The sequence below is a fragment of the Cryptococcus depauperatus genome, chromosome 2 (assembly GCF_001720195.1).
Source record: "Cryptococcus depauperatus CBS 7841 chromosome 2, complete sequence".
NCBI classification, from domain to species: domain Eukaryota; kingdom Fungi; phylum Basidiomycota; class Tremellomycetes; order Tremellales; family Cryptococcaceae; genus Cryptococcus; species Cryptococcus depauperatus.
The window spans coordinates 1,857,682-1,880,010 of record NC_089469.1 but is presented as its reverse complement, the minus strand read 5'-3'; the positions used below and the strand labels follow the sequence as shown (position 1 = coordinate 1,880,010).

Sequence of the window (22,329 nt, the reverse complement as noted above, 5' to 3'; positions counted from 1 at the left end):
AGAGTATGGACTAATAGAACAGCTCATTCTGTGTCAGAACCATTTCATCGTATACCATCACAATTCGTCCATTCGTCGGTTTTTTATTCCCAGCAACTCCACTTGAAAAATTAGAGTGCTCTTGGGAGGAATGACAGGTGGGTGGCCTCGCTCGCCTGCACTCTCACGTCAACACTGTCGGTCGTCTTCAAATGAAACACCCACCATAAGCAAGATGATGAGGGATGGTCAATTTGCGCTTTTCGGAGACGCACATGTCGAGCAGGCCTTGTTCCCACCCCTTGATCACTTGGCCAGCACCGACTGTGGTGACAGTAAGTAATACACATTGCGGCATCTCTACAACCCACGCGTGAACTCAAAGGGCTGGTTTCTGTCCAAGGAGCTGTTAAACTTGGTTCCATCTTTTGCGAGCGTTCCAGTATAGCTACAGAGATCAATGACGGACCCTTCAGCCATACACCTACTGCATAGACAACCTGTCGCCTTTTCTGGTCTTGAGAGGACACTCGTCCGGGACGTACTTGACACCAATCTGTAGGCGATCCGCTGAGATGAAGGCGAAAGCGAGCGAAAGAGAAGCCAAAAGCGCCAACAGGAATAAGTTTGGATTGTACATTTTGTGGTTGAATTGTAAAATCCAAAAGATGTAAATTTAAAGATAGATTGTTGTCCGTACCTTACACGTCATGATATTATGGTAGATGGGTTGCTTTTCCATTGCAGTTACAATTCTTTAGTATTTACCTTTCCATCCCGTCACAAACTAACGATAATGTCTTCATGGCAGTATCCAGGTATGCAGATTGGTCCTCCGAGGATGGGCGTCAGTCTTTTCTTGTCGAGAAGTCCTGCCAATTACTGACCATCATGTAGGACTCGAGGAGGTACAGATTGGAGCCCATGATGACCAACACCAGTGTAACTTGGGCTCTGTGTAACAAGCTTCTGGCCCGCGATCCAGAGTAAGTAGCGAGGCCGAGGGTAGCCGCTCATTTTTGTTTGAGGATAGATACGTCAAAGCAGTCATTCGATCGTATATTGATGTGAAGCGTTCTCATGGTCGGGAAAACTGGGAGATTAGTTCAAAGCTTGAAGTTATTGAACGGGAAGTGGGTCACAACGTTCGCTGGGGTATCTTCTCTGATGTGCGGATGGAACAGTTTCCCAAGTTTGGTCAATCTTTTGCGGAAGTTCGTGCTGAAACTGGCCTACCGCCCTCTCAATTCCTCAACACCAATGCTGTGTCTTTGGGTAATCTTCAGCGCGCTCAAACTACTGCTGGTTACCCAGGTAGTTTGAATCGTATCAATGTTGCGCCAAACTCAAACATCAATAGACGCGTATCAACACCTGCTATACCCAGACCTGTGCAACGTATTCCCGAGGAAGGGGAAGAAAATCCACCTCCGCCTTACACTAGCGAAGATCCGGATCCTGAAGCGACGAGGGATTTACAAGTTCGCTTGGCAGCTGAATCCGAAGCAAACGTTGACGCCAGAGCTGCTGTATCGCCCGTCATCTCTACCCATGTAGCTCCCTCTCCAATACCTCCCTCTGCCGCTGGTCAAGCAGAAACATCTGAGCTCAACCGACCGCCTTCGGACCCCGAGCTAGCTCAGGCTTGGGAAGAATCACAGCTGGAAGAAGCTAAAAGGGCAAGCTTGGCTTGGCAAAAAGAACAGGATGACTTGGAAGAAGCTATGCGGTTGAGCTTGGTGGAAGCAGAATTTTCTGCGATTAGTGCCCCATATGACATTGTGGGCCAGAATGCCCATGCAGGATCGAGCAAGCTCTCTGTGGTTGATGAAGATCAAGCAGATCTGTATGAAGCGCCTACCACCACTCAATATGTGAATCATGACATGAAGGAGCTCATGGGTGAAATGGGGAATTTCAGTATCTCTGGCGCGTCCCAAATTGGTCCTTCAAATGTCACGGATTACGTACCCAAATCGATCCTCGATGGGGATGACAATACGAGCGGTGTCTTTCAACAGCCGCTTGTCCCTACCAGAACAGGTCAGCCTGCCGTACAGAGTAAAAATCCATTCCTGTCTGCCACTGAAAGAGAATATGCAGAAGCAGAGAAAGCTGCATTACACCAACCCGAAAGGGCTTTGTCTGGAGGAGCAGAAAACAGCTTTGAACAAGCACATGGATTTGGGTCTACCCCCACGAATTCAGATCCAGTGCCCCAATATGCTCCTCCACCTGGCCCTCCGCCGCCTCACCTCCAAGTTTCTACCCCCCCACCTCAGACTCCTGCTGTTAGCAACCTCCAGGATTCGCCTGGATCCCGGCCGTTACCACCCACACCAGCACCAGCCGCCTCTCAAACTGACTGGCCTTCGCCCACTAATTCTCCGCCAACTATGTATAGTCATGTTTCCGCTCCCTCCGTCAATACTTCTTACCAACCTCATCAAACGCTGACTACTATGCCATCTTCATTGAGAGCCCAAGAACCTCACCCATCTCAGCCACTGTTATCGCCGCCATATAAACCCAATCCACCTCTTTACGATGCAGATGAGGTGTCAGCTGTACCATTAGTACAGAAGTCGCGATCGATATATGTTCCACCACAAGCTGACGAAGATCCTCTAGAAATGTTACGTGAATTTGACACTGTCTTTTTAGGTACGTACATGTTCAGTTTCTCTAGGAATTAGCTTTCTGACTTTGAATGCTAGTCGACGATAGCACTTCAATGAAAGGCGAGCGCTGGCAACAAGCACAGGAGGCCATTATGGATGTTGCCGATATAGCCTCCCGTTATGACGAAAATGGAGTAGACGTGTACTTTTTGAACAGCAAACGGGTAGGGAAACAGCTAAGGTCTGGAATTGAGGTAGAAGATTTATTCAAGGGTTTAGAACCCAAAGGCGCCACCCCGTAAGTGTTTCAATTCCCGCACTTGGCGTATTGCGCTGAAACAAATGTATTAGCACGGGTTTGCGAATGGAGATTATTCTGCGAGAGTACATATCCCAACTTGAGCGTTCTCAGACAGCGTCACCTACTACTGTACACATGCCAGAACAAAGTATCAAACCTATGAATCTCATCGTAGTGACTGATGGCGGTAAGCTCTCTTTCTCTATCTGAATGATTGCGCAAATTGACGCTTACTGAGTTTTCGCTCATCCTGTGTCTGCTCGTCTACATCAACTTTATAAATATCCCCAACTGACTCGTTCGGAATTGTTGGACATAGCGCCAACGGATGATCCAGAAAGTGTGCTCCTTGCCTGTGCTAAACGACTTGACCGGGGTGAATATCCTCTTTCTCAAATCGGAATACAATTCCTCCAGATTGGTAATGACTCTGAGGCCCGCGAGGCTCTCCAAGAACTGGACGACGGATTGAGTGCTGCGCACGGAGTGAGGGATATGGTCGACACTGTACCATTCAACGGAGAAGCGATGAGCGCCGGGCTGATCATCAAGACACTGCTCGGTGGGATCAACAGAAGAATGGATAGAAGGAACCGAGTGTAGAAATGCTTCATTGGCCCAGGCCAAAGCCTTGCGTGTAGCAAAAGCGTGCGTTTCCCACACGATAAGCCTGTATATTATTGTCTGAACTGGCGAGTGACTTATAATCTAAGCCATATACCTTGTGTCGTTATGTTATTCGAGGTCATAACTTTTACAGGTACTGCAGCCCCAATACTATTACTGATGGCATAAAGTGTATAGGCTATGTTGATGAGCTGCCAAACCTATAGAAAGATTTGATTTTTGCTCATTATTTACAGAAATTTCTATTTCATGTGGTAAAATAAAAATAAAAATAAAATAAAAACAACATTGACCAAGATGGAATCTATCTTGCGTCAATTCAGTTTTCAACTTCCATTTTTCTTTTTCCTCTTTTCTCTCTTTATCTTTATTTAATTACTCAGCAAGCTTTTTTATAATACATGCGTCATGGACGATTTGTCTACTGGATCTGAAAGCGACTATGCTGACTCGTAAGTCAGATTAGGAATATGCAAGCAACGATAGGTGGTAATGGACGTCTTGCTGATTTCTTAATGTATAGCTGGATCTCATGGTTCTTATCATCCAAAGGAAACGTAGGCAACAAAGGCTGGATATGATCATGGCTCATCCTGAGCTGGCACACTGACAAGATGCTAGGAATACTTTTGCGAGGTCGATGAAGACTACATCTTGGACAGATTCAACCTTACCGGACTCAATGCTGAAGTGGTACAAGAATATTCAAGGGCTTTGAGCTTGATCACTGATAATTTAGGTAAGTAGATAGGTGCATTGCTCTGTTGACATGTAGCATTAACAAAAATATACAGATGAGGATGGCTTGGACGAAGATACACGAGAAACAATAGAAACTTCGGCAAGATTTCTCTACGGTCTAATTCACGCTCGATTCATTGTAACTACTCGGGGCCTTGCAAAGATGGTAGGTTGTTTGCTGAGCTTCATGCGTACCATCTCATTGAGAACTATAGCTTGAAAAGTACCGTAAAGCCGACTTTGGTCGTTGTCCCCGTGTGTACTGTTATTCCCAGCCCCTTTTACCTGTTGGCCTTTCAGACATACCCTATCAGAAAGCCGTCAAGTTATATTGCCCTCGTTGTGAAGATATTTACTCTCCCAAATCGAACCGACATGGATCCATCGACGGATCATACTTTGGCACTACCTTTCCCCATATGCTCTTTATGGTGTATCCCCAAATGATCCCTGGCAAGGGCCAACCGGTTGGATCAAGTGTGGCCGATGTCAACAGGAGTATGCTTTCTTCGGGACAAAGCAGAGAGGGTGGCGCAAATGCTAGTACGGTTGCCATAGCGCTCAAGGCTGAGAGATACGAGCCAAGAATCTTTGGATTCAAGGTGAATGAGGATGCCAATCTAGCTCGATGGAGGACAGCTAGACGAAACATGTGGGTGCTCACATTAGTAGAAGCGATTTTACTAATCATCGGTAGGCAAATCTCACGCCTTGAATTACACGAGAAAGAGCAAGAAGAAGAGCAGGTTAAGACGGCTTGCACATGATGAGTCGTAGTTTTCTTCGATTTGACTTTATTTCATGTTACGAGTGCCATGCTCTTGCACTTGACTCTGGATGAGTTACAGGCACTGGTTTGTCAGTCGCATTCCCTTTTGAAAGTTCTTTTGTAGGCATATCTTCATCTGATCTGGCTAATGCATACATGTATTTTCAGAGGACTAATCTACACAACAAAGCAATGGCGTTCTACATCTAACAATGATAGCTAAGTATATACTAAGAGATCTAGAAGACTGCCCTCGTCTCCCTCTGGCCCTTGCTTGTCTCCTGGCCGCTCTTCCATCGGGTTTTCCTGGACCAAATTTAGCTCTTCAACTTTCCGTAGAACTTCATCCAACTCGAAACCCCCTTCGGTATATCTAATCCCCAGTTCCTCCAGGGTATCTTCCATGATTTCTTTTCTCCCTTTCCTCCATCCTGGGACTCTACTGACCGGAGCGGGCCACGACTGGCTACTCAACGAATGCCATGGTCTACCCAAGCTTCCTGAAACTTTTTCAGGTGGTGTCAAATAAGCCGCTGAGTAAGGACCATCTTTTTTCGGTCTTGTGGAGTTGTCTTTTACGACTTCTGGTATACCAACTGACACCGGGGCTGCACTCGATGGCCTGGAGATGGGACGTTCAAGCAGAGCAGCAGCCTTGATATTATGATTACGTTCTGCCCCTATTCCCGAACCTGCCCCCATGCCGTCCGTCTTCCTTAACTCTTCCACACCCATTTTTTCCGTTTTGACCCCAAGATCCTCTACTTCACTCTCCTTAATCTCCTTGGAGGCTTCACCAGATTCCACCAGTCCGCTTTCGCCAACGAGATTGATGGCTGAAAAGTCTCCAAGACGGACACCTATGGAAGCGGATGTACTACCGTGGAGGACGCCTACTCCTGGAGCAAGGTGCCATAACGGGATGCGGTCAACCGGAGGTGGACCAGAGCCGGCACTGCCAGGGCGCGCAGGTCGAGGTAGAGGTGCACTGTTGGGCCCATCCTCCTTTTGATCCTTCTCTTTAATATCAAGGTCAATATCTGAAGAAGTGATAATGGTCAGAGACGCAATAGGATCGGGAGGATACCGATTTCCTTTGCTTCCCTTGCCGACAAATTTAACATCATTGGGACGATTCTCAGAATAAGGGGGATCCTGACCACTAATACGTCTTGTCAACAAAATCGGGCTATCCGCCGACATTTTTCTCGACAGCTCCCTCTCCCATCTCCTCAACTTGCCATACCCAGATCTCGTCGGGCTAGCAAGCGGTCCATTAGGACTGTTGGGCATGAACGAAAAGCCGGGCGAAAACTGTGCTAGAGAGTTGGGCGAGCTCACGGTTTCTGCAGGCCAAGCATACATGGAGATAGGTATGGCATGGTTCAAAGCGAGATGGAGCGTACGCTGTTCACGAAGCCGAGTCTCAAGCGGAGAGAATATATATGCCGGAGGGGACGAGGTTAGAGCCCATGTTGAAAGAGAGGAGAGGTGATTTCTAACAAGTTGAAGGCATAAGTATTCCCTCTAGACGACACCAGGTGTAACAACTCACTCAGTGACCTTTGAATAGACATAAGATACGACAATAATACGTGGTGGTGGTTGGCACATCTTTGCTATATGACCAAAAACCGCCTGGGCAGGTAGCGGATCAAAGATACCATTTTCCACTATACCACAGGTCACTCTGGTAAGCTCTTTTGCTCGTCCATCTAAATTCACTCACTATAATCAATTTTGACCACAGGATCATGTAGCGCTGAGAATGGCTGTGGCACCGGATTTCGAACTCGCCCAATTGAGTCTCGGAAGTTGAGGGGCAATTTGTGATCTCCCGAAGAGTATGGCGAGCGAAAACTGTTGTGTTGGCCTTGGAATCTATACTTGAGGTGTAGGATGCTGACATTTGCGTTTGGTTGAGATGCCAACAGCTATTCCTCGCCAATCAATATTCATCCCTTTTCGACGACCATCACTCACCCTTGCATGTTCTAGCAGCCTGATGGTATCTTTAAAATCTTCTGGGCTCACTGAATCGCTACCCTCATGCGGACTTCTCATATAACTCGAAAAGTTGGAGAAGAGGTACAACGCATCACGGTTTGGTAGATCGGGGGACAGAGGCCTTGAGAGCGGGGAGCGAAGTGAAGGCGTGAGGGGCGTCAAAGAGGATGGCGATGGGATGGTATTTGCTTCGATGGCTATAGGATCTTTTGCTGTTACTGGTGTAGGTGGTTCGGGAGAGCGCAGGGAAGGGATAGGTGCTGTACCAGGCTGATCCTCTTCTTTCAAAGGCCTAGGTAGCTTGGTCCCTATTGGCGGCAGGGAGGAATGTGTTGTTTGAGGCATTGCAAGAGGTTGAGTGTTGCAATGTTGAGTGACTATACGCAGGTGAGGGCTTGGTCTATTCAAACCAGTAATCTCGATGGTGCATGGTGTATCATTACAAAACAATTAGAGCCAAACAGAGAAGAAAAGAGACAGCAATGCTGTAGAGGCTCATGGTTGACAAAGGAACAGCTTGTGGTTTTTGGAAGAAATCGACATAGGGAGATTCATAGATGAGAGGAAGAGGATCCGTTTGCCGGTTTCAAGGGAACGGCTTTGTATAATTCTTTAGCTCGGTGGTATGCGCCTTCGTTTCGAATGAATGGCAAGAATCTCTCTCCATAAGCAAGCCTTGTCGCATGGAAGTGGATAGGGTAGGCGACTCACGAGTCAGTGGTATAGATCCGATATCCTATCTGCTATCAATCCTTTGTCCTTGACTTCCTTTCTTGTATTTCTTGAATTCCTTATCACGAAAACTTGATCATGGTGGAGACAAATCCGTGAATGATGAATAGCCATGGTTGAGATAGTGGACTTAGGGTTTGATAAACGTATACATGACTGCTCTCTGGTACATGTTGGTTGTGCATCATGTCAAAACATACAAGATGCAGTCCTATTTGGCGACTCGTCGCCTTGCTGTCTAAAGAAAATCGTTACCCTCTATCGTAAAGACATGATATCAAACAAGTCGTTGGAAACAGCTCTTGATCCCTCTGTCAGTTGTCAACGCATCAATTCACTCTATGATTCCTTTTCTTCCTTTATATAGAAATCTTGCTCTCGTTCTCTCCGCATATTGCGCCTCCTTGCTATATATTTATCCCTTCATTCTCATGATCCGATGTAGGCTGGGAGCCAGGAACTGAGTCAAGCTGAAAGGCTGGCGCTCCGTCCTCACCAGAAGACATTGTAAACTCGTCGCTTTGCGAGCGCATCAAATCGGCTTCTTCATCTTCAGAAGACTCTGAATCCCCACCAAACCATCGAGTAATACTCAGCTGTGACCGAGGTCTAAAGTTCTTTGATTTAGAGTGGCTACTGTTGTCATTGTTGGTAGTGGTTTCTGAAGGACGAGAAGAACGGATGGATCGAAAGGGAGAGCTTAATGCTGATAGGGAAGGTGCACGAATATGACGAAGGGTTTCGCCTAACATGTAACCTTTGTGAGGACTTTCGGATTGAAGGAAAGGTTGTCTTGAAGAGGGAGAGGTGGTAGAAACTTGAGGAAATTCCTTTGTCAGCTCATTTGTGAGAATTATTTCCTCATCTTTTGACCTTTTTGTACTTGGTTTTCTTTTTCGCGTACTTTTTTCGTTTCCTTCAGATTGGAATAACCTTATTGGGCTTGGTATCTCTGGCGTCCCTGTTCCAGCACCAGCGCCTTTGAATTTTGTACCCCTTGCACGTCTTGATCGACTGACAAAGCCTGCATCAGCATCGCTCTCTATCGGAATATGATCCAAAAAACCCGGTGTAGAATGATCGGTATCGCCTGACAAGTCAAGAGCCATATTGGGGCGATTACGATTGTCAAGCGCTGAACGCACTTCGACACGTCCACGAAGAATGGCGCGTTCAATAGTCATTCGGTTTTTGACCATATACAATGCAGGCCAAGTCACCCGTTGGCCCACTCGGAGCATACGTTCAAGCTGGTGGACGTCAGGATCAGAAAGAATACGAAACCAGTCCTATGCAGATGGTCAAGATATGTGCGACTTTGAATGAATAGAACATACTCTGATGGTGCTCCTGGGGATAAGAGTTAGATCTCCAGAAAAACGTTGCAAGAAAACACCACTCCAATCACTTTGCAATATCTGAGGCATCAAATCCAAGTCTCTAATGACCTTGAAATGCTTTGATAGATCCAACTTTATGTAGGATTCCAATGCTGAAAGAATGAAGCCTCCTCGCCAGCCTTTGCCTTTTCGATGAGCAACAGGTCGACCAACGGACCCGCGAGGGGCGAAGAAAAACAGGTGAATGTGAGGGTTAGTTTGTGAAACGATGGAGAAATTGCAGTTAAATTGAGTGTGTAAGCTTCCCAATGGAATGTCTTCTCTCAAACTACCATCTTTGAAACGCGATCCGCCAAGATTATGCGGCCGTACATTTCCACTCCGGTCTTTTGCCATAAGCACAACAGGGTTGAGGATACCAGGGACAGCTGCACTAGCCAGTATGGCTGACCAAATGAGACAGTTGGGTGCTGTAAGATGGTTCAAAAGGATTGTGGGTCTTTGGACGAACATCAGATAGAAGCCACGATCACAAGATTAAGCTTACGAATGACGATCGGATGGCACAACAGAAATATTCAGAGCTCTTCCTGTCTTTTCATAGGCCTCCTTGAACGTCAAAGATCCTCTAGTAAACCACATAGACTAAAAGGATTGTCAGTCAGATAAGTTCGAGTGTTGATGGCTGAGACCTACTTTTCTAGCCCAATCAATAGTATCAAAGCGCGCTCCCGTTTGTCTAAACCTCTTGAACCATATTTTGAATGGATCATCGCATGCAGTGATCTTCTTCGCTAATTCGGGCACCAACAACTCTCTCAGCTCCTCATTTGTACGCGTACAGAGAAGAGCAGCGCAGACACCGCCGGCCGATGTCCCGGTTATCACTCGAGGCAGAAGATCTGCTTCCAAAAAAGCTTTTATAACCCCGAAACTAGTAGTCATGATTATCAGAAGAGCTAATAGAATGTTCTCGAACAGTAATGCTCACTGGTAATAGCCAAAAGAGGCTCCACCAGAAAGACATAATGCGCTAGAGCCATAATGCTTATTGATGGCTCTGAAAAAAGCTCTTTTTTCTTCTAAAGAAACGTCTGTAGCAGTTCTCACATAATTGAGACATCTTGTCACTTCCTGTATATGGGTTTCGACAGCTTTCTTGGTACCGTAAAATGTCTTTTGGAACGTTAGGTGTGATCATCTCAATTTACATACTCACCTCGCTATACATCTTAACACTTTCGGTCCCAGCAAAATTGGCCCGCACACATACGGCCAGAGCATCCATCAAGCCTCTGGTATCATTGTCACTTCGTAATTTTGTCAATGTCCTTCTAACTCTTTTCACCTAATAAATGTTAATTCAGAGAAATTTATCGATCGATGCTCCCTCACCAAAGCCCAATCAAAATAGGAATCTTCCTCGATATCTTTCCACTCATCGAATCCAAGGTATGTATCCAGCTTTTTGGCTGCATCCACCCACTCATCGTACGTTTTGGCCCTTCTTAATTCCTTGCGTAATTTGGCCTTATGGCCTCTCCAAGCTACAAACCATTCAAACACGTTTACCACTTGACGCGTCAAGACATAAGCTGAAAACTCAAGATAAATGACGGCAAAGAAGAAACATAATAGGGGCCATCGGATGACGTGGTAGGTAAGTCCTAGTGAGGTCGCTTTGGCTTGTCGTCTTTTGGATATACGTTGACGAATTGGCTAGTGTATTGTAAGCGCAGCAACTGTACATGACAGGTAGACTTACAGCAAAGTCGCTTGTCGCTGTGAGCTTCTCTACCCTTTCCTCTTCTTTGCCGCTTCCTAGTACACCATTATCTGGCCCATATCTCCAGGTCAAAGGTGAATTCCTACAGAGTCCAAGTGGTTCTTCCGGGACCAACGGCGAACGCGGAGATGTTGGAGATACATCTCCTTCTAGTGGCTGGATGTCACTACATGAGAGTGCTTGGGAAAATACTCTCAGATGACTACAACAAGATAAGTGCAGGGCAATGGTGAAGGTGAGATAGCTCACTCTTCATTAACGTAATCAACAGTCCACATATCTGAAGAGAGCTGCTCAGGCTCACTGGATGGATTCGGCTCCATTATCATACAGTTGGCCAAAAAAAATAAACAAATTATTAAAATGGAAATACAGAATCAACATGAAATAGAATACAAACGGCAAAATGGATCGAAAAGAGTGGAGATGACGATGAGCCAGGCACGCTATCACAAACACGTGGCAGAAGCGGAGATGTCCGCATCGTTGTCTTAATATTCGTATATTGTCTTTAATAGTTACTTTTCCATTTATTTCTTTAAATATAATGTCAACACTTCTTCTTCAACACTTTCCCTCTTTGCAAATTTATCCTTCTTCTTTCCTCAAAGATCTCTTGGCTTCGTCCGAACTAACTGAGGCTTTTCTCTTCACTTTGCCAGAAGTGCAGCAGTTGGCCATTGAGGTGGAGAAACTTGGGAGAGAGAATGAGCATCTGGCAGGTGGGCTACAGACATAGCAAGAAGGATACTGCTCTGATGGAATACAGCGGAAAACCTCGAGCTACGCGATGAGCTTCTGGCTTTGAGAGATGCTACCGCTCAATCATATGCGCATGCCGAAGGGCTCAAACGACAATGGGTTGAGATTGAGAAGAATCAGCAAAATCTTTATCAAGTGAGTATCAAAAAGCTCCCTGGTCTTGTTCTCACGTTGTGGTTAGCGAGTTCGACCTTCATTTCTCCATCTTCGTCTAAGACATTCCCTAGCGGCACAAGAAGAAGCCTCAGAAAAGATTGCCAGTGCCTTTATCGAAAACAAACCTACAAGTAGCAGAGTGCAGAACTCGCGGGTGGAATACCCTGCTTCATCGGCTGGCGATAATAATGCTTTCGATCGGGCAAGTCTGCTCTCATAACAGGGAGTCAAGCTGATCGGATTGACAGAGCCAAAACAAGACCATCGAGGATTTCATCCAAGAATTCAAGGCTGCGCGCAAGGTATACCACAAGCGAGCTATCTGGGCAGAAAGATGGTCCAGAGGAGAGGTTGCATGGAGGGATGATTGAATAACGTCAGTGTATTGGATTTATCCAAGATTGCTCAACTAAACGGAACGGCTTCAATGTTGTCTGTAGCATTACCAATGCAACATGCTGTATATGAGAAAACTACAGCCTTCATACTATCGCCTAACGCTGCATCTTCTCTCATCTACTATGGCATATCTAGCATCTATCTCATACTATTTCCTTGCCTTTTCTTTTTAATTCCTCTATATACACCCAAAAACACTCATTTTAGAAATGCGCGCCTTATTTTGCTTTTGTGCCTGATCTAATGATTTGTTCATCTGAATACAATTTGTTTTCTAATTGAATTATATTTCCTGCAACGTCAAAATAACTTTTAGACACAGTATGTCTATATCTTTTCTTGAATACCTTCCTCCTCTTCGTCCAACAACCCCTATAGACTATGCCGTTGGATTCCTCAACATCCTTTTCCATATCCTCGTCCAGACAGCACCGCATACAGGTGGATGGAGGTTTTTTAGAGCTACTGTGGCCGCTCCACTAATCAGCGCTGTATGGTTGTATCTGGCGTTTGTACCAGAAGCTGTAGGTAATTATGATCAATGGGGTATACCTATATTATTTGGTGAGTAAGAGATTGTATAAACCTATGCTGATGTGTAAAAGTGGGCTTTATATTTCGAACATATGAACTCTTGGTCTTATTTCCTGGAGAGACTCATACGCATAGAATCACTATGCGTTCCCCTCCTATTACTGACAGACTCAAGTCTTCTTCCAAAAATACTCCTACAACTCATTTCATTCCTGAACAAGTTCCTGCCCCGTTTACCCTAGCCAAATTCTACTGGGCCACGTCGCTTTGGTGGTCGTTTAGAGGCGTGGGATGGAACTACTGCTGTCCCCTTCCCTCGTCTTCTCGACGTGTTCCATATGTCAGAGGATCAAGCAGAAGAGAATACTTTATCACCAGGCTCAAATTCCTTGCGCTCGCATATCTTTGGTACGACGCGATGCGCACTATCATGAACTTGACAACTGCCCGGCATTTTTTCCATCCCAACCCAAGCTTGTCTTACCAGGACCTTTCCATTGGACAGACGGCTCTGTATAGTATCATAGTGGTCAGTAGGGTTTGGTATGGCCTGAACCATAGTCATGTCACCGTGGCTCTGTTTTTTGTCGGTTTAGGTGGGTTATTGGGATGGGAAGGCGAAATTTGGAGTCCGTGGGGATGGCCACCTCTCTTTGGGAACTTCAAAGAATTATGGAAACATCCAGGTGTTTCCACCATGTGGTCGAGGGTAAGTAGATAGCTTACAGAATGGAATACTTATGGAGTGGCAGACATGGCAAGGATACAATAGACGATGGCTCTATGTCTTTGGCTGGATTGGAATATCTGAAAACATTCTCAAGCTCACACATACCGGCTTGTCGTCGCATCCGTCTGTCCCTCCTGACACATTATCTTCCGCCAACACACCCTCTCTTTCCGGCCAAGTGTCACCCAATCATCCTTTACCGACAACACCCATCAATTTACCCGCAAAAAGAATGACAACACGACTCATGCTTCAGAATCTTATCAAGTCAATCGTTGTGTTTGCGCTTTCAGGTTTACAACACGATTGCGGGACGCTGCATTTGCTGCGAAAGACTCATTCGTTGAAACTGATTTCTTGGAGATATGTATTAGCTCTCAGCCCGTTCTTTGTCGTCCAACCACTCGCGCTTGCTGTTGAAGCGCTCTGGAAGGCCCTATGGAGAGGACAAAAGGCTCGGTGGTGCCTTATGTGGAAATTGCATGGACAGCCAGAATGGCTTACATTCACTGAACGACTTTTGGGATTCATTTGGACATGGGTTTGGCTCGGATGGTCAGCCCGGTGGTTTATTGTGGGCACCGTCAGGGCTGGGGCATACTGGTCGCAAGAAGGAGAAGTATATCCAAGTATTATTGGGGGATTAATCTATAGAAAATGGCTACATTAGAAACCACTATTTTACCAACATCTAAATGTATAGAAGATGAAAGTGCCACATTTGACTTTTCGGCGTTTTTTTGCGACTTATTCCGATTGCCCAATCATTTCATGTCTGATTCTCTCTTTACCGCCTGTTGTTGGCATTTCCATCTTTTTTTTGTTTTTACTTTTTCATTTTCAGCAATCAAAAATGGCAGGTCACATCGGCAGGATCAGCCTCCTTCCCACTACCCGTACGCTTGCCAACGGCGTCCCGCTTGCAAGAGGTATCGCCCTTCAAACCTCTGCTGGTGGTGGTGCTCACGGGCACGAAGGCCCAAGGAAAGATGTCCCAGCTGCTTGGGTATACAAGGTGGACGCCAAGGCTCACATTGGCAGAACTAATGGTGAGTTTGTAGATCTCGGCAAGAGGAGTAGGAAGAGATGGTATGAGGGAGGAGAACTGTTGAAAGTGATGGACAAATCACAGCTAACCCATTACTTTTCTTCTTCACTCATTAGCTCTTCCGACATCGCCCTTCTTCCAACAACGATTCATGTCTACCACTGCTTCTACTTCCGCAGCTTCTGCCTCTGCCACTGGCGTTCCCGATTTCAGCAAGTATCGTGCTACGAATCCCAATACAACGAGGACTGTATCCTATTTTATGGTCGGTGCCCTCGGTGCCCTTTCTGCGTCGGGAGCAAAGAGTACTGTGGTAGATATGTTAAGCAACATGGCGGCTTCTGCGGATGTTTTGGCTTTGGCAAAGATCGAGGTTGAGATGGGGTCCATTCCAGAGGGTGAGTGGTTGCAAATAGCATGAGGAACGATCATGAAGAAGGGTGCCCGACATGGTGGAGAAGGCTAACTTATCACAGGCAAAAACCTCATTGTCAAGTGGCGAGGAAAGCCTGTTTTCATCCGACACCGAACCCCCGATGAGATTGATGAGGCCAACTCTGTTGATATTAAATCCTTGCGTGATCCTGAGAGCGACGAGCAGAGGACTCAGCGGCCAGAGTGGTTAGTCTTTATCAATTATGCGGCCAAAGTATAGACTGACAATGTACAGGCTTGTTATGCTCGGTGTCTGCACACATCTTGGTTGTGTCCCTATTGGCGAGTCATTTTTATTTTTTACTGGGCGAGTCTGATAATGTTTTAGGTGAGGCTGGTGATTATGGAGGTTGGTTCTGTCCTTGTCACGGTTCCCACTATGACATTTCTGGTCGGATCAGACGAGGTCCTGCACCTCTCAACCTTGAAATTCCCGCGTATTCCTTTAGTGATGACGATAAGATTGTCATTGGTTAGAGGGATAGACTATACTTGTCTGGATTTTATGCAACACATACACAAAGCTCAAGAACCTAGGTATCCTGGACTTACAAGTTGCCAATGTATTAACAAGCAAGACTCCAAATGCAAAATGGTGTTGATTCATGCTCAGACAGACCTATTGCTTGGGCAAGATACTTCTTCCAAACTCTTGCTCCAACTGCAATCGAGCGCTTTCCACTTTCTCCACTAGCAACGGATCTCTCAATTGACTTGTAAACTTTGGTAACACGTGAAGATGGAATGTTCGATGTGCTGCAGGTGATCCAAATTGAGTAAAAACACCTCCCAAGATAGCCTCAACTGCTTGACCCTTGACAGATAGGTTCCCAATAAGTCGACTGGTCTTGAGACACCCGTTAGTGGTCCAAGACATAGATGACAAGAGGATAACTCACTGGATTTTCATCCCACCGTAGAACTTTTTCCACACCCCAGTCACCGCCCACCATCCTTCCCAAGTTATTGACATGAGTCAACGCTTTTAATCTTGTTTCCAGCTCCTTTCCTCTTAGGAAGTCACTGCCTTCATTACGTAATCTTTCCGTTGAGCCGTAAATTTCATGCATAAAAATTGCCAGATAAGTTGATAAGGCTCGACGACCCAAGAAGGCCAGACGGGCGTTATGAGGTGCCGAACTTTCCCGCAAAGTCTCTTCTGGTGAAGCTGCGTGACGTGCAGGATGAGAATAGCGATATGACTTATGGGTGAGGATTTGGAGAGCGAGTGGAGGGGGAAATTGTCGTTGAGATGGAAGAGAAAGCAAATCGGAAAGGTATTTTTGAGCAGTAGTAGGAGTTGTGACACTTGTGTATGTATCCATATGAGAAGCAGATTGCGAATGTAAGGATTGTGGTGGAAAAGAAGGGGAGGAATATTCAGCTACAGCTGGAGCAGCAAAAGTGCGCGCTATGGTGAAGCAAAGAATCAGTAATGACCTTTGCATGGAAGCAATTTTTCAATGAAGACAGTATATTACAAGTCATATACTGACTCTGTTGGGCTAGTCGTTTGACATTAGGTCTCATTCCATTCCTTAATACAGAGGCAGACGACGATCCAAGCGCCATTTTGACCAGTTTTTTGTAATGACAAGGACGCTATATGAAGAATCTTTGGCTCAGAACCGATTACTTCAACTCTTTTCTTCGTTTATGCTTTTGAGTAAAATTTAAGAGTGAATATATTTTATATTTTTCTATAAATCAAGAAAAAGAAAAAAAAAGTTAATGAGATGATAGAAGTAAACCCGGCATTTCAAGTTCAAGACGGAATTATTTTAGTGAGGCACACAGAGGCGGAAGTTGCCGACAGGCAAACGCGACTGATTATTTTTTAATTTTTTTTCAAAGTAGCAAATACATTGACATGTCTAACGAACTTTGAAGGCTTGTACAGTAAATGTCTTTTCTCTGTTGTCGTCTTTTCTAGCCTTTGCCCAACGGATTTCTACATCTAGCTCTCTAGAATTGGTTTCAGATTTACGGCATTTGAATTGGCCTTGAATCTCATCATCAGGACTCAATTCTACTGGCTCATGCAACAGAAAGACGACCTGTTTCCAATGGGTGCACTTGCCGTGGGGGCCGGTCGTAAAGCTGATTTCGACACCGGATTTCTCAGGAGGAGGCGGGAGCGGTTTGACAGTTCGAGTATATTCATCGTCTCTAAACGGGCGAACATGGACAGACTCCTCTGGGGAAAAGTGAGAGGCATTTCCACTGATGGGAGAGAAGAATGTGTCAAAATGCGTGAGAAAAGCGCGGACAGTGGTGGAGAAAGGAGAGATTGCTCGAAGACAGAATGGAGAGGAAAAATCAAGAGACTTGACAGTAGCGCTATGAGAATTGATATCTCGCACAATTGATTCGGTAGTGATCACCTCTTCTTTGTCGACCACCTCCGTAAGACCCTCGTCAAAGTATACGCTGCTCATAACTGAGAGATCAAACCCGTAAGGTGATTTCCAAAAGTCAACGCGTTCTCGGCAGACACGATCTCCGGTGATGGCACTCAGGACAAGTCGGGTTTGAGACGGCGCCATGAGGCCAGTGGGTGCTAAGAATCGATCTCGAGCTCTGCAAAGTTGTCAGGTTTGTAATCCCCATGCTTCATGGAAATACTCACACCAGCACAGAATCAAGCATAGATTCATAGAGCAACATGTAGCCCATCCATTCGCTCACAATTACATCGACCTCCTTGACTGGTAATTGAATGTCCTCAACCTTGCCTTGAATGACAGTGACGACACTTGCAAAGCCATTCTTGTGGATGTTTTCTCGGGCTTTAACAGCTAAACCAGAAGCTTCAATAGCATAAACATGCTTTGCACCAGCTTTCGCAGCAAACACTAGAGTCATCGTCAATTGCACTCCTATATGATATGGTTTTTGACAAACTCGATAGGATACCAGTCCCACATCCAACGTCCATGACTGTCGCGCCTTCAAACACACTGGGGTTGGATAGAATAAACCTTGCATAAGAAACCGTCCTGACGGTGTCTTTGAGCATAATTTCGTGAATGTCTACTCAAGATTCATCAGCTGAGACCACTTGGATATCCAATGATTAAACTTGCCATTTTCTTCATAAGAATGAAAGTAGTGAGTATCGTCATCTCTCGCCACTTCCTTCCCCTTTCTCTTTCCATCATCCTGAACATCCTTGACGTCGTCCTCGTCCTCAGATGCCATTGTCTTGTTGATCAGTATCTGCATAGCGGCAAGATCTTTCCGAGCCTTTTCCAACTCCGCTTCAAGCAACGTGATTCGTTGAGCTTCGGGTAGCATGGTTTTATCAGAAGGTTCAGCAGATGATGTGCAAAGTGGCACTTCATCGTCAGACCAAGAGTCGTCAAAGTCGAATTCTATAAGGATCGGAAGGAATCAGCTCCATTGTCCTAGTTGGCATCTTCCCACGTGACTAACGGAGCAAAGGATCGTCTGGAATAACGGGATTGAGGAAATTGTTGTCTTGAAAAACAGGATCCTCAGCACTCAGTGCATATATTTGGCTCTTATTCAAACCCTGCCGTCCGTCAATATCAAGCCCGTTCTGCATGCTGAGTATGCCACTCACAGCATTTCTTACAAGATTAATGAGTTTTATACGCCCAAAAAGATCCAACCCAATCTTTTTGAAAGCATCTCGCAAGTCGAAATCGTACTTTTCAATGTCATATTCTAAAGCAAGATCAGGTGTTGGGAGGATTGTCTCATCAAAGAGTGATTTGGTCTGGCGAGCGTCTCCAAGTGAGGAAGCCCAGTCTGAGCAGCGGTCGTCGTTTTCATCTGGGACGGTTGAAGAGCCAGAAGATATCGAAGCTGCTGTCGTAGAATTGAATTTCAAAGACATTTTTTTTAAAACGAATGATAATGTTGCAACAAAAATAATAATGAAAAGATAAAAATTAATTATTACGTAATTACACAACAGGCTAATACATTATCTCATTGCTATCTTGAATTACAACTTAACATTTACATTATAAAAGATAAGGACGAGAAAGCTCAGCAAGTAATGATGGAATACAGTCCGTCTAGTCATCTTAATCAAGTAGGCGAGAATGAGACGGAACTGTTTGAATGACTGTTTGAATGCTGGCCGTGTGAAAGGCTTTGATCTATTAGACTTTTCATTGCAATTTATACGGTTAGAACTAAGTTTTCTAATACAAAACTCGAAAAAGGAACTTATTGTATTACAATATTCCCATGTAAGTGCAAGCACATCACTTGCCATTCTTAGAAACCCGGCGGGATTATGGGCTTTGAGGATGATAGATAAAAGTTGAATGATTAGATATGATTTCTTTAGATACTTCATTTCGATGCATGACCAGTGCTAGTTTTGCGGTATCAAGAACTTTAACAATATATATATACTATTTTTACATGGTATGTAGCATCCACAACTCAGTGACGCGTCCCTGTGCCTACACCCCAAGTGATTAATAATAATTCCTAATATCCTAACTGTAATAGAAACCTTTTCTAATCGGCATGCTGCCGATACAGGCCAATCCAAGCAGAAAAGAAAAGTCTTGGCATTTATCATTTATCATTTATCATTTATCATTTCTTTCTTTCCTTTTCTCTTCATCATCTTATTATGTCTCAAATGTCTCCAAGTTCAACTGCAGAGACATTTGAGCCATACTCAATTCTCTCTCGGGGAAATTCTTCCTCTTCTGACCATTCTTCAACCAATACAACTGTCTCATCAACATCATGGGAGGATAGCTTAGGATCCTATCAGCTACCACAGTACCGTGCAGAGAAGAAGCGCTGGCATTATATCTTTACCCAACGAGTATCTGTGTGTGCCTTGGATACGCTGTGGCCAAGACGCAGATCGTTTCTACCGCTTATAGGCTTTACCAAGAGAAAGTCAACGCAATTGGCTTTGGTAGTTGGAATACTCGTTTTTGGAGTGTTGTTGTTTGGAGAGTTTAAAAGACATGAGGAGCGACGCAACCTATGGGATCAAGAGTTCAAGCTGCAGGAGCGGGGTATCAGACATGCGGCGGATAGACATGTCAACTTGGCAGCGTTTAGAACAGACTATCAACAGAAGCGACGTGCTGAAATACTGGAGAGACGACAAGCTATTGCATCTGGAGTCGAAGGTATGCAATATTGGACGACTCAGGACGAGGATGATATGCGCAGACAAGTTGCAGAAAAGTGGCCTGATTGGTGGGGAAATCCTGATGTAGTCGGTGAAAGTCCGTTTGACTATAGGCCAGTTTCCTTACCATCCTGGAAAGAAAAGAAAAGATTTCTTATGTTAACGGGTAAGTTATCAAAAGACATGTGCGGACGATTACTTATCTATTTTGCAGATTATGTTGACTATTTAGAACGTATGAACACCCACACCTACGAGATTGTAGATGCTGCTCTTCGACATCCACATTTAATAGTAGATGTCTGGGGACCAGGATGGGCCGGCTACGACAAATCATTACCCCTCTCTGCCAACGTCCGGAAACGAGCCCATAGAATATCACAGCTGGAAAAGAGTAAGGCAGAGTTTGACGAAAGGCAGAAAGAAAAGATGCAAGTACGCAACAAAGCACTCAAAAAAGGATATCAAGTTAGCGGAGAGGAGGAAGAGATATGGGTCAAGCCTGATTGGTTGAGTAGCGTTCCAATGGAATGCAGTGATGTCCGCTTTGACGTCGTCTTGACCATCTCGTAGGCCAAGTCCAAGATGTGATGCTGAAACGCTAATGGTCCTCATAGGAATATTTATCGAGAGACTGACCCTCATCTCGATTTCCTCGATTGCGGAGCTCTCATGGTCCAGTAAGCCGTAGTTATAGATACCCTTTCGCATGCTGACAGGGTGGTTATAGACAATTAGGCGACTGTCACTCTCTTCGCTGTACCTCGGAATGGTATCCACAATCCAACAATATTACTCTTTCTAAATATGCGTTTGAGCTTCCAGAGCTTTTTGAGTACAACAAGGTTAAAAAAATGTATCCGGATTGGGAAATGGGACTGTTTGGTTATAGTCCTGACACAGGCAACGAATGGGATTTTTACCCAATACCATGGCATGAAAAAACTACCGATGCTAAAGTTTTTGGTTTTGACGGGAGCTGTAAGTTGTTCAAGCTCTCAAGTCTCACCTTCTAATGATTGTCTAGTCTACCCAATTCGCACAACCGTTACAAACTTTCTGCGCAACCTACCTACTAATCAACAACCTCTCATATCAAGGCATCCACACCCTGGCTATACAGTAACTGTTCCTCAAGAAGTGCGCGATAACCCTCTAGAAACATATGAGCAGAACCATGAATCTTATAAAACCCATATCCAGCTGAGAAGTTTTTTTGCAAAGGGGATGAGGGAAGCCAAAGTTTGCGTTTTTGATGCCAGTTTAGAGAGGAAGATGATTAGAAAGGTACGTCGCTATTGAGTTGTGGTCAGAATAAGTGGCTCAAGACTTGTACAGTACGCGCAGGCCTTCTTGTCTGGTTGTGTAGTAGCGTCCGACTTACCTACGGAACAAGAAACCGCTATATCCAAATTCATAATTCCTTTGAAATCTACGTGGAATATTAATCAAATTAATTCTGCTATTCAGTACTATATTGATCGACCAGAATTGCTTCAACAAATGGCTATTGATGCAATGGTCTATGCAAGGCAGTATTTGACAACAACCAACAAAATCAGCCATATTTTAGAAATGGCAGATCACTACAGAGAAGGTTCACGAGGGTACGAATGTGAGTCGCTTTATAATGCTTTAAACGGTTTGAAGTGGCGCATAATGACAAGAAAAACAGTTCCGTATGGGTTTTCGATAAGGTGTAGAGCATATTGGAGTGATAGCAATGAGTATCAACTGTAAGTCTTCGTAGCAGCTAATCGCAATTTAACTTATTAATAAAAACAGACCATGGTGTCAGGGTTCTAGAGGACTTGAACAATAATTCATTGTATCGCCATAATGACTATATCAATACTTGTAATTCTTTCACTCTTTTTGTGGTAGCCGTCAATCCGTACGAGTGGATTCTACATCAATCACGTCACGATCTGCCATATCTATCATTAGCAATTACAATTTGCACAAGAACAAAAACATAACCTTTTCTATAATATTTCAGGCTTTTTTTTTACTCAGGCAAGGAGTGCCTCATTTGCATGTAGCATAGCGTTAATGATAACACATGCATCTGTATATCCACACGCTATGACAATTGTAGAGATATACACACATGCACAAAACGAGGTGTACACAAATATGAGCTGATAATGCCTGCCACCAATGCCAGTATTCAAAAAGAGTATCGTCAATTCCCAAAAACATAACGAAGCTAAATATTGAAATAA

General features: G+C 44.7%; 11 protein-coding genes across 11 annotated transcripts; 6 read left to right on the top strand and 5 right to left on the bottom strand.

The window, feature by feature from the left end:
• Positions 1-57: 57 nt before the first annotated feature.
• Positions 58-619, bottom strand: L203_102024 (FK506-binding protein 2; the record flags this gene model as incomplete). Its single annotated transcript, XM_066211453.1, has 4 exons — positions 58-155; positions 205-303; positions 351-427; positions 480-619. 4 exons carry the CDS (start codon positions 617-619, stop codon positions 58-60), a joined length of 414 nt encoding a protein of 137 aa, XP_066067550.1.
• A 156-nt stretch (positions 620-775) lies between these two features.
• Positions 776-3,504, top strand: L203_102023 (uncharacterized protein; the record flags this gene model as incomplete). Its single annotated transcript, XM_066211452.1, has 7 exons — positions 776-826; positions 877-965; positions 1,013-1,112; positions 1,164-2,643; positions 2,697-2,898; positions 2,952-3,088; positions 3,221-3,504. The coding sequence occupies 7 exons, from the start codon at positions 776-778 to the stop codon at positions 3,502-3,504; spliced, it is 2,343 nt and encodes a 780-aa protein (XP_066067549.1).
• A 432-nt stretch (positions 3,505-3,936) lies between these two features.
• On the top strand, positions 3,937-5,036 carry L203_102022 (uncharacterized protein; the record flags this gene model as incomplete). The annotated part of the gene is made up of 6 exons (XM_066211451.1): positions 3,937-3,980; positions 4,052-4,085; positions 4,150-4,267; positions 4,323-4,435; positions 4,485-4,921; positions 4,967-5,036. The coding sequence occupies 6 exons, from the start codon at positions 3,937-3,939 to the stop codon at positions 5,034-5,036; spliced, it is 816 nt and encodes a 271-aa protein (XP_066067548.1).
• A 221-nt stretch (positions 5,037-5,257) lies between these two features.
• L203_102021 (uncharacterized protein) lies at positions 5,258-7,390 on the bottom strand (the record flags this gene model as incomplete). The annotated part of the gene is made up of 4 exons (XM_066211450.1): positions 5,258-6,536; positions 6,594-6,711; positions 6,768-6,972; positions 7,022-7,390. The coding sequence occupies 4 exons, from the start codon at positions 7,388-7,390 to the stop codon at positions 5,258-5,260; spliced, it is 1,971 nt and encodes a 656-aa protein (XP_066067547.1).
• Positions 7,391-8,184: 794 nt separating this feature from the next.
• Positions 8,185-11,226, bottom strand: L203_102020 (patatin-like phospholipase domain-containing protein; the record flags this gene model as incomplete). Its single annotated transcript, XM_066211449.1, has 9 exons — positions 8,185-9,066; positions 9,115-9,616; positions 9,665-9,762; positions 9,814-10,051; positions 10,109-10,293; positions 10,337-10,465; positions 10,513-10,836; positions 10,883-11,105; positions 11,153-11,226. The coding sequence occupies 9 exons, from the start codon at positions 11,224-11,226 to the stop codon at positions 8,185-8,187; spliced, it is 2,655 nt and encodes an 884-aa protein (XP_066067546.1).
• A 224-nt stretch (positions 11,227-11,450) lies between these two features.
• L203_102019 (uncharacterized protein) lies at positions 11,451-12,192 on the top strand (the record flags this gene model as incomplete). Its single annotated transcript, XM_066211448.1, has 4 exons — positions 11,451-11,625; positions 11,673-11,800; positions 11,847-12,023; positions 12,070-12,192. The coding sequence occupies 4 exons, from the start codon at positions 11,451-11,453 to the stop codon at positions 12,190-12,192; spliced, it is 603 nt and encodes a 200-aa protein (XP_066067545.1).
• Positions 12,193-12,543: 351 nt separating this feature from the next.
• Positions 12,544-14,154, top strand: L203_102018 (uncharacterized protein; the record flags this gene model as incomplete). The annotated part of the gene is made up of 3 exons (XM_066211447.1): positions 12,544-12,788; positions 12,890-13,463; positions 13,507-14,154. The coding sequence occupies 3 exons, from the start codon at positions 12,544-12,546 to the stop codon at positions 14,152-14,154; spliced, it is 1,467 nt and encodes a 488-aa protein (XP_066067544.1).
• Positions 14,155-14,337: 183 nt separating this feature from the next.
• Positions 14,338-15,444, top strand: L203_102017 (cytochrome b-c1 complex subunit Rieske, mitochondrial; the record flags this gene model as incomplete). Its single annotated transcript, XM_066211446.1, has 5 exons — positions 14,338-14,533; positions 14,649-14,930; positions 15,009-15,153; positions 15,203-15,249; positions 15,296-15,444. The coding sequence occupies 5 exons, from the start codon at positions 14,338-14,340 to the stop codon at positions 15,442-15,444; spliced, it is 819 nt and encodes a 272-aa protein (XP_066067543.1).
• Positions 15,445-15,586: 142 nt separating this feature from the next.
• Positions 15,587-16,539, bottom strand: L203_102016 (uncharacterized protein; the record flags this gene model as incomplete). Its single annotated transcript, XM_066211445.1, has 3 exons — positions 15,587-15,814; positions 15,867-16,378; positions 16,464-16,539. 3 exons carry the CDS (start codon positions 16,537-16,539, stop codon positions 15,587-15,589), a joined length of 816 nt encoding a protein of 271 aa, XP_066067542.1.
• A 302-nt stretch (positions 16,540-16,841) lies between these two features.
• L203_102015 (uncharacterized protein) lies at positions 16,842-18,829 on the bottom strand (the record flags this gene model as incomplete). The annotated part of the gene is made up of 6 exons (XM_066211444.1): positions 16,842-17,547; positions 17,597-17,822; positions 17,872-18,000; positions 18,054-18,341; positions 18,403-18,502; positions 18,554-18,829. The coding sequence occupies 6 exons, from the start codon at positions 18,827-18,829 to the stop codon at positions 16,842-16,844; spliced, it is 1,725 nt and encodes a 574-aa protein (XP_066067541.1).
• A 756-nt stretch (positions 18,830-19,585) lies between these two features.
• On the top strand, positions 19,586-21,926 carry L203_102014 (uncharacterized protein; the record flags this gene model as incomplete). Its single annotated transcript, XM_066211443.1, has 8 exons — positions 19,586-20,270; positions 20,319-20,673; positions 20,722-20,784; positions 20,835-21,085; positions 21,132-21,391; positions 21,443-21,719; positions 21,780-21,840; positions 21,890-21,926. The coding sequence occupies 8 exons, from the start codon at positions 19,586-19,588 to the stop codon at positions 21,924-21,926; spliced, it is 1,989 nt and encodes a 662-aa protein (XP_066067540.1).
• Between the last annotated feature and the right edge of the window lie 403 nt (positions 21,927-22,329).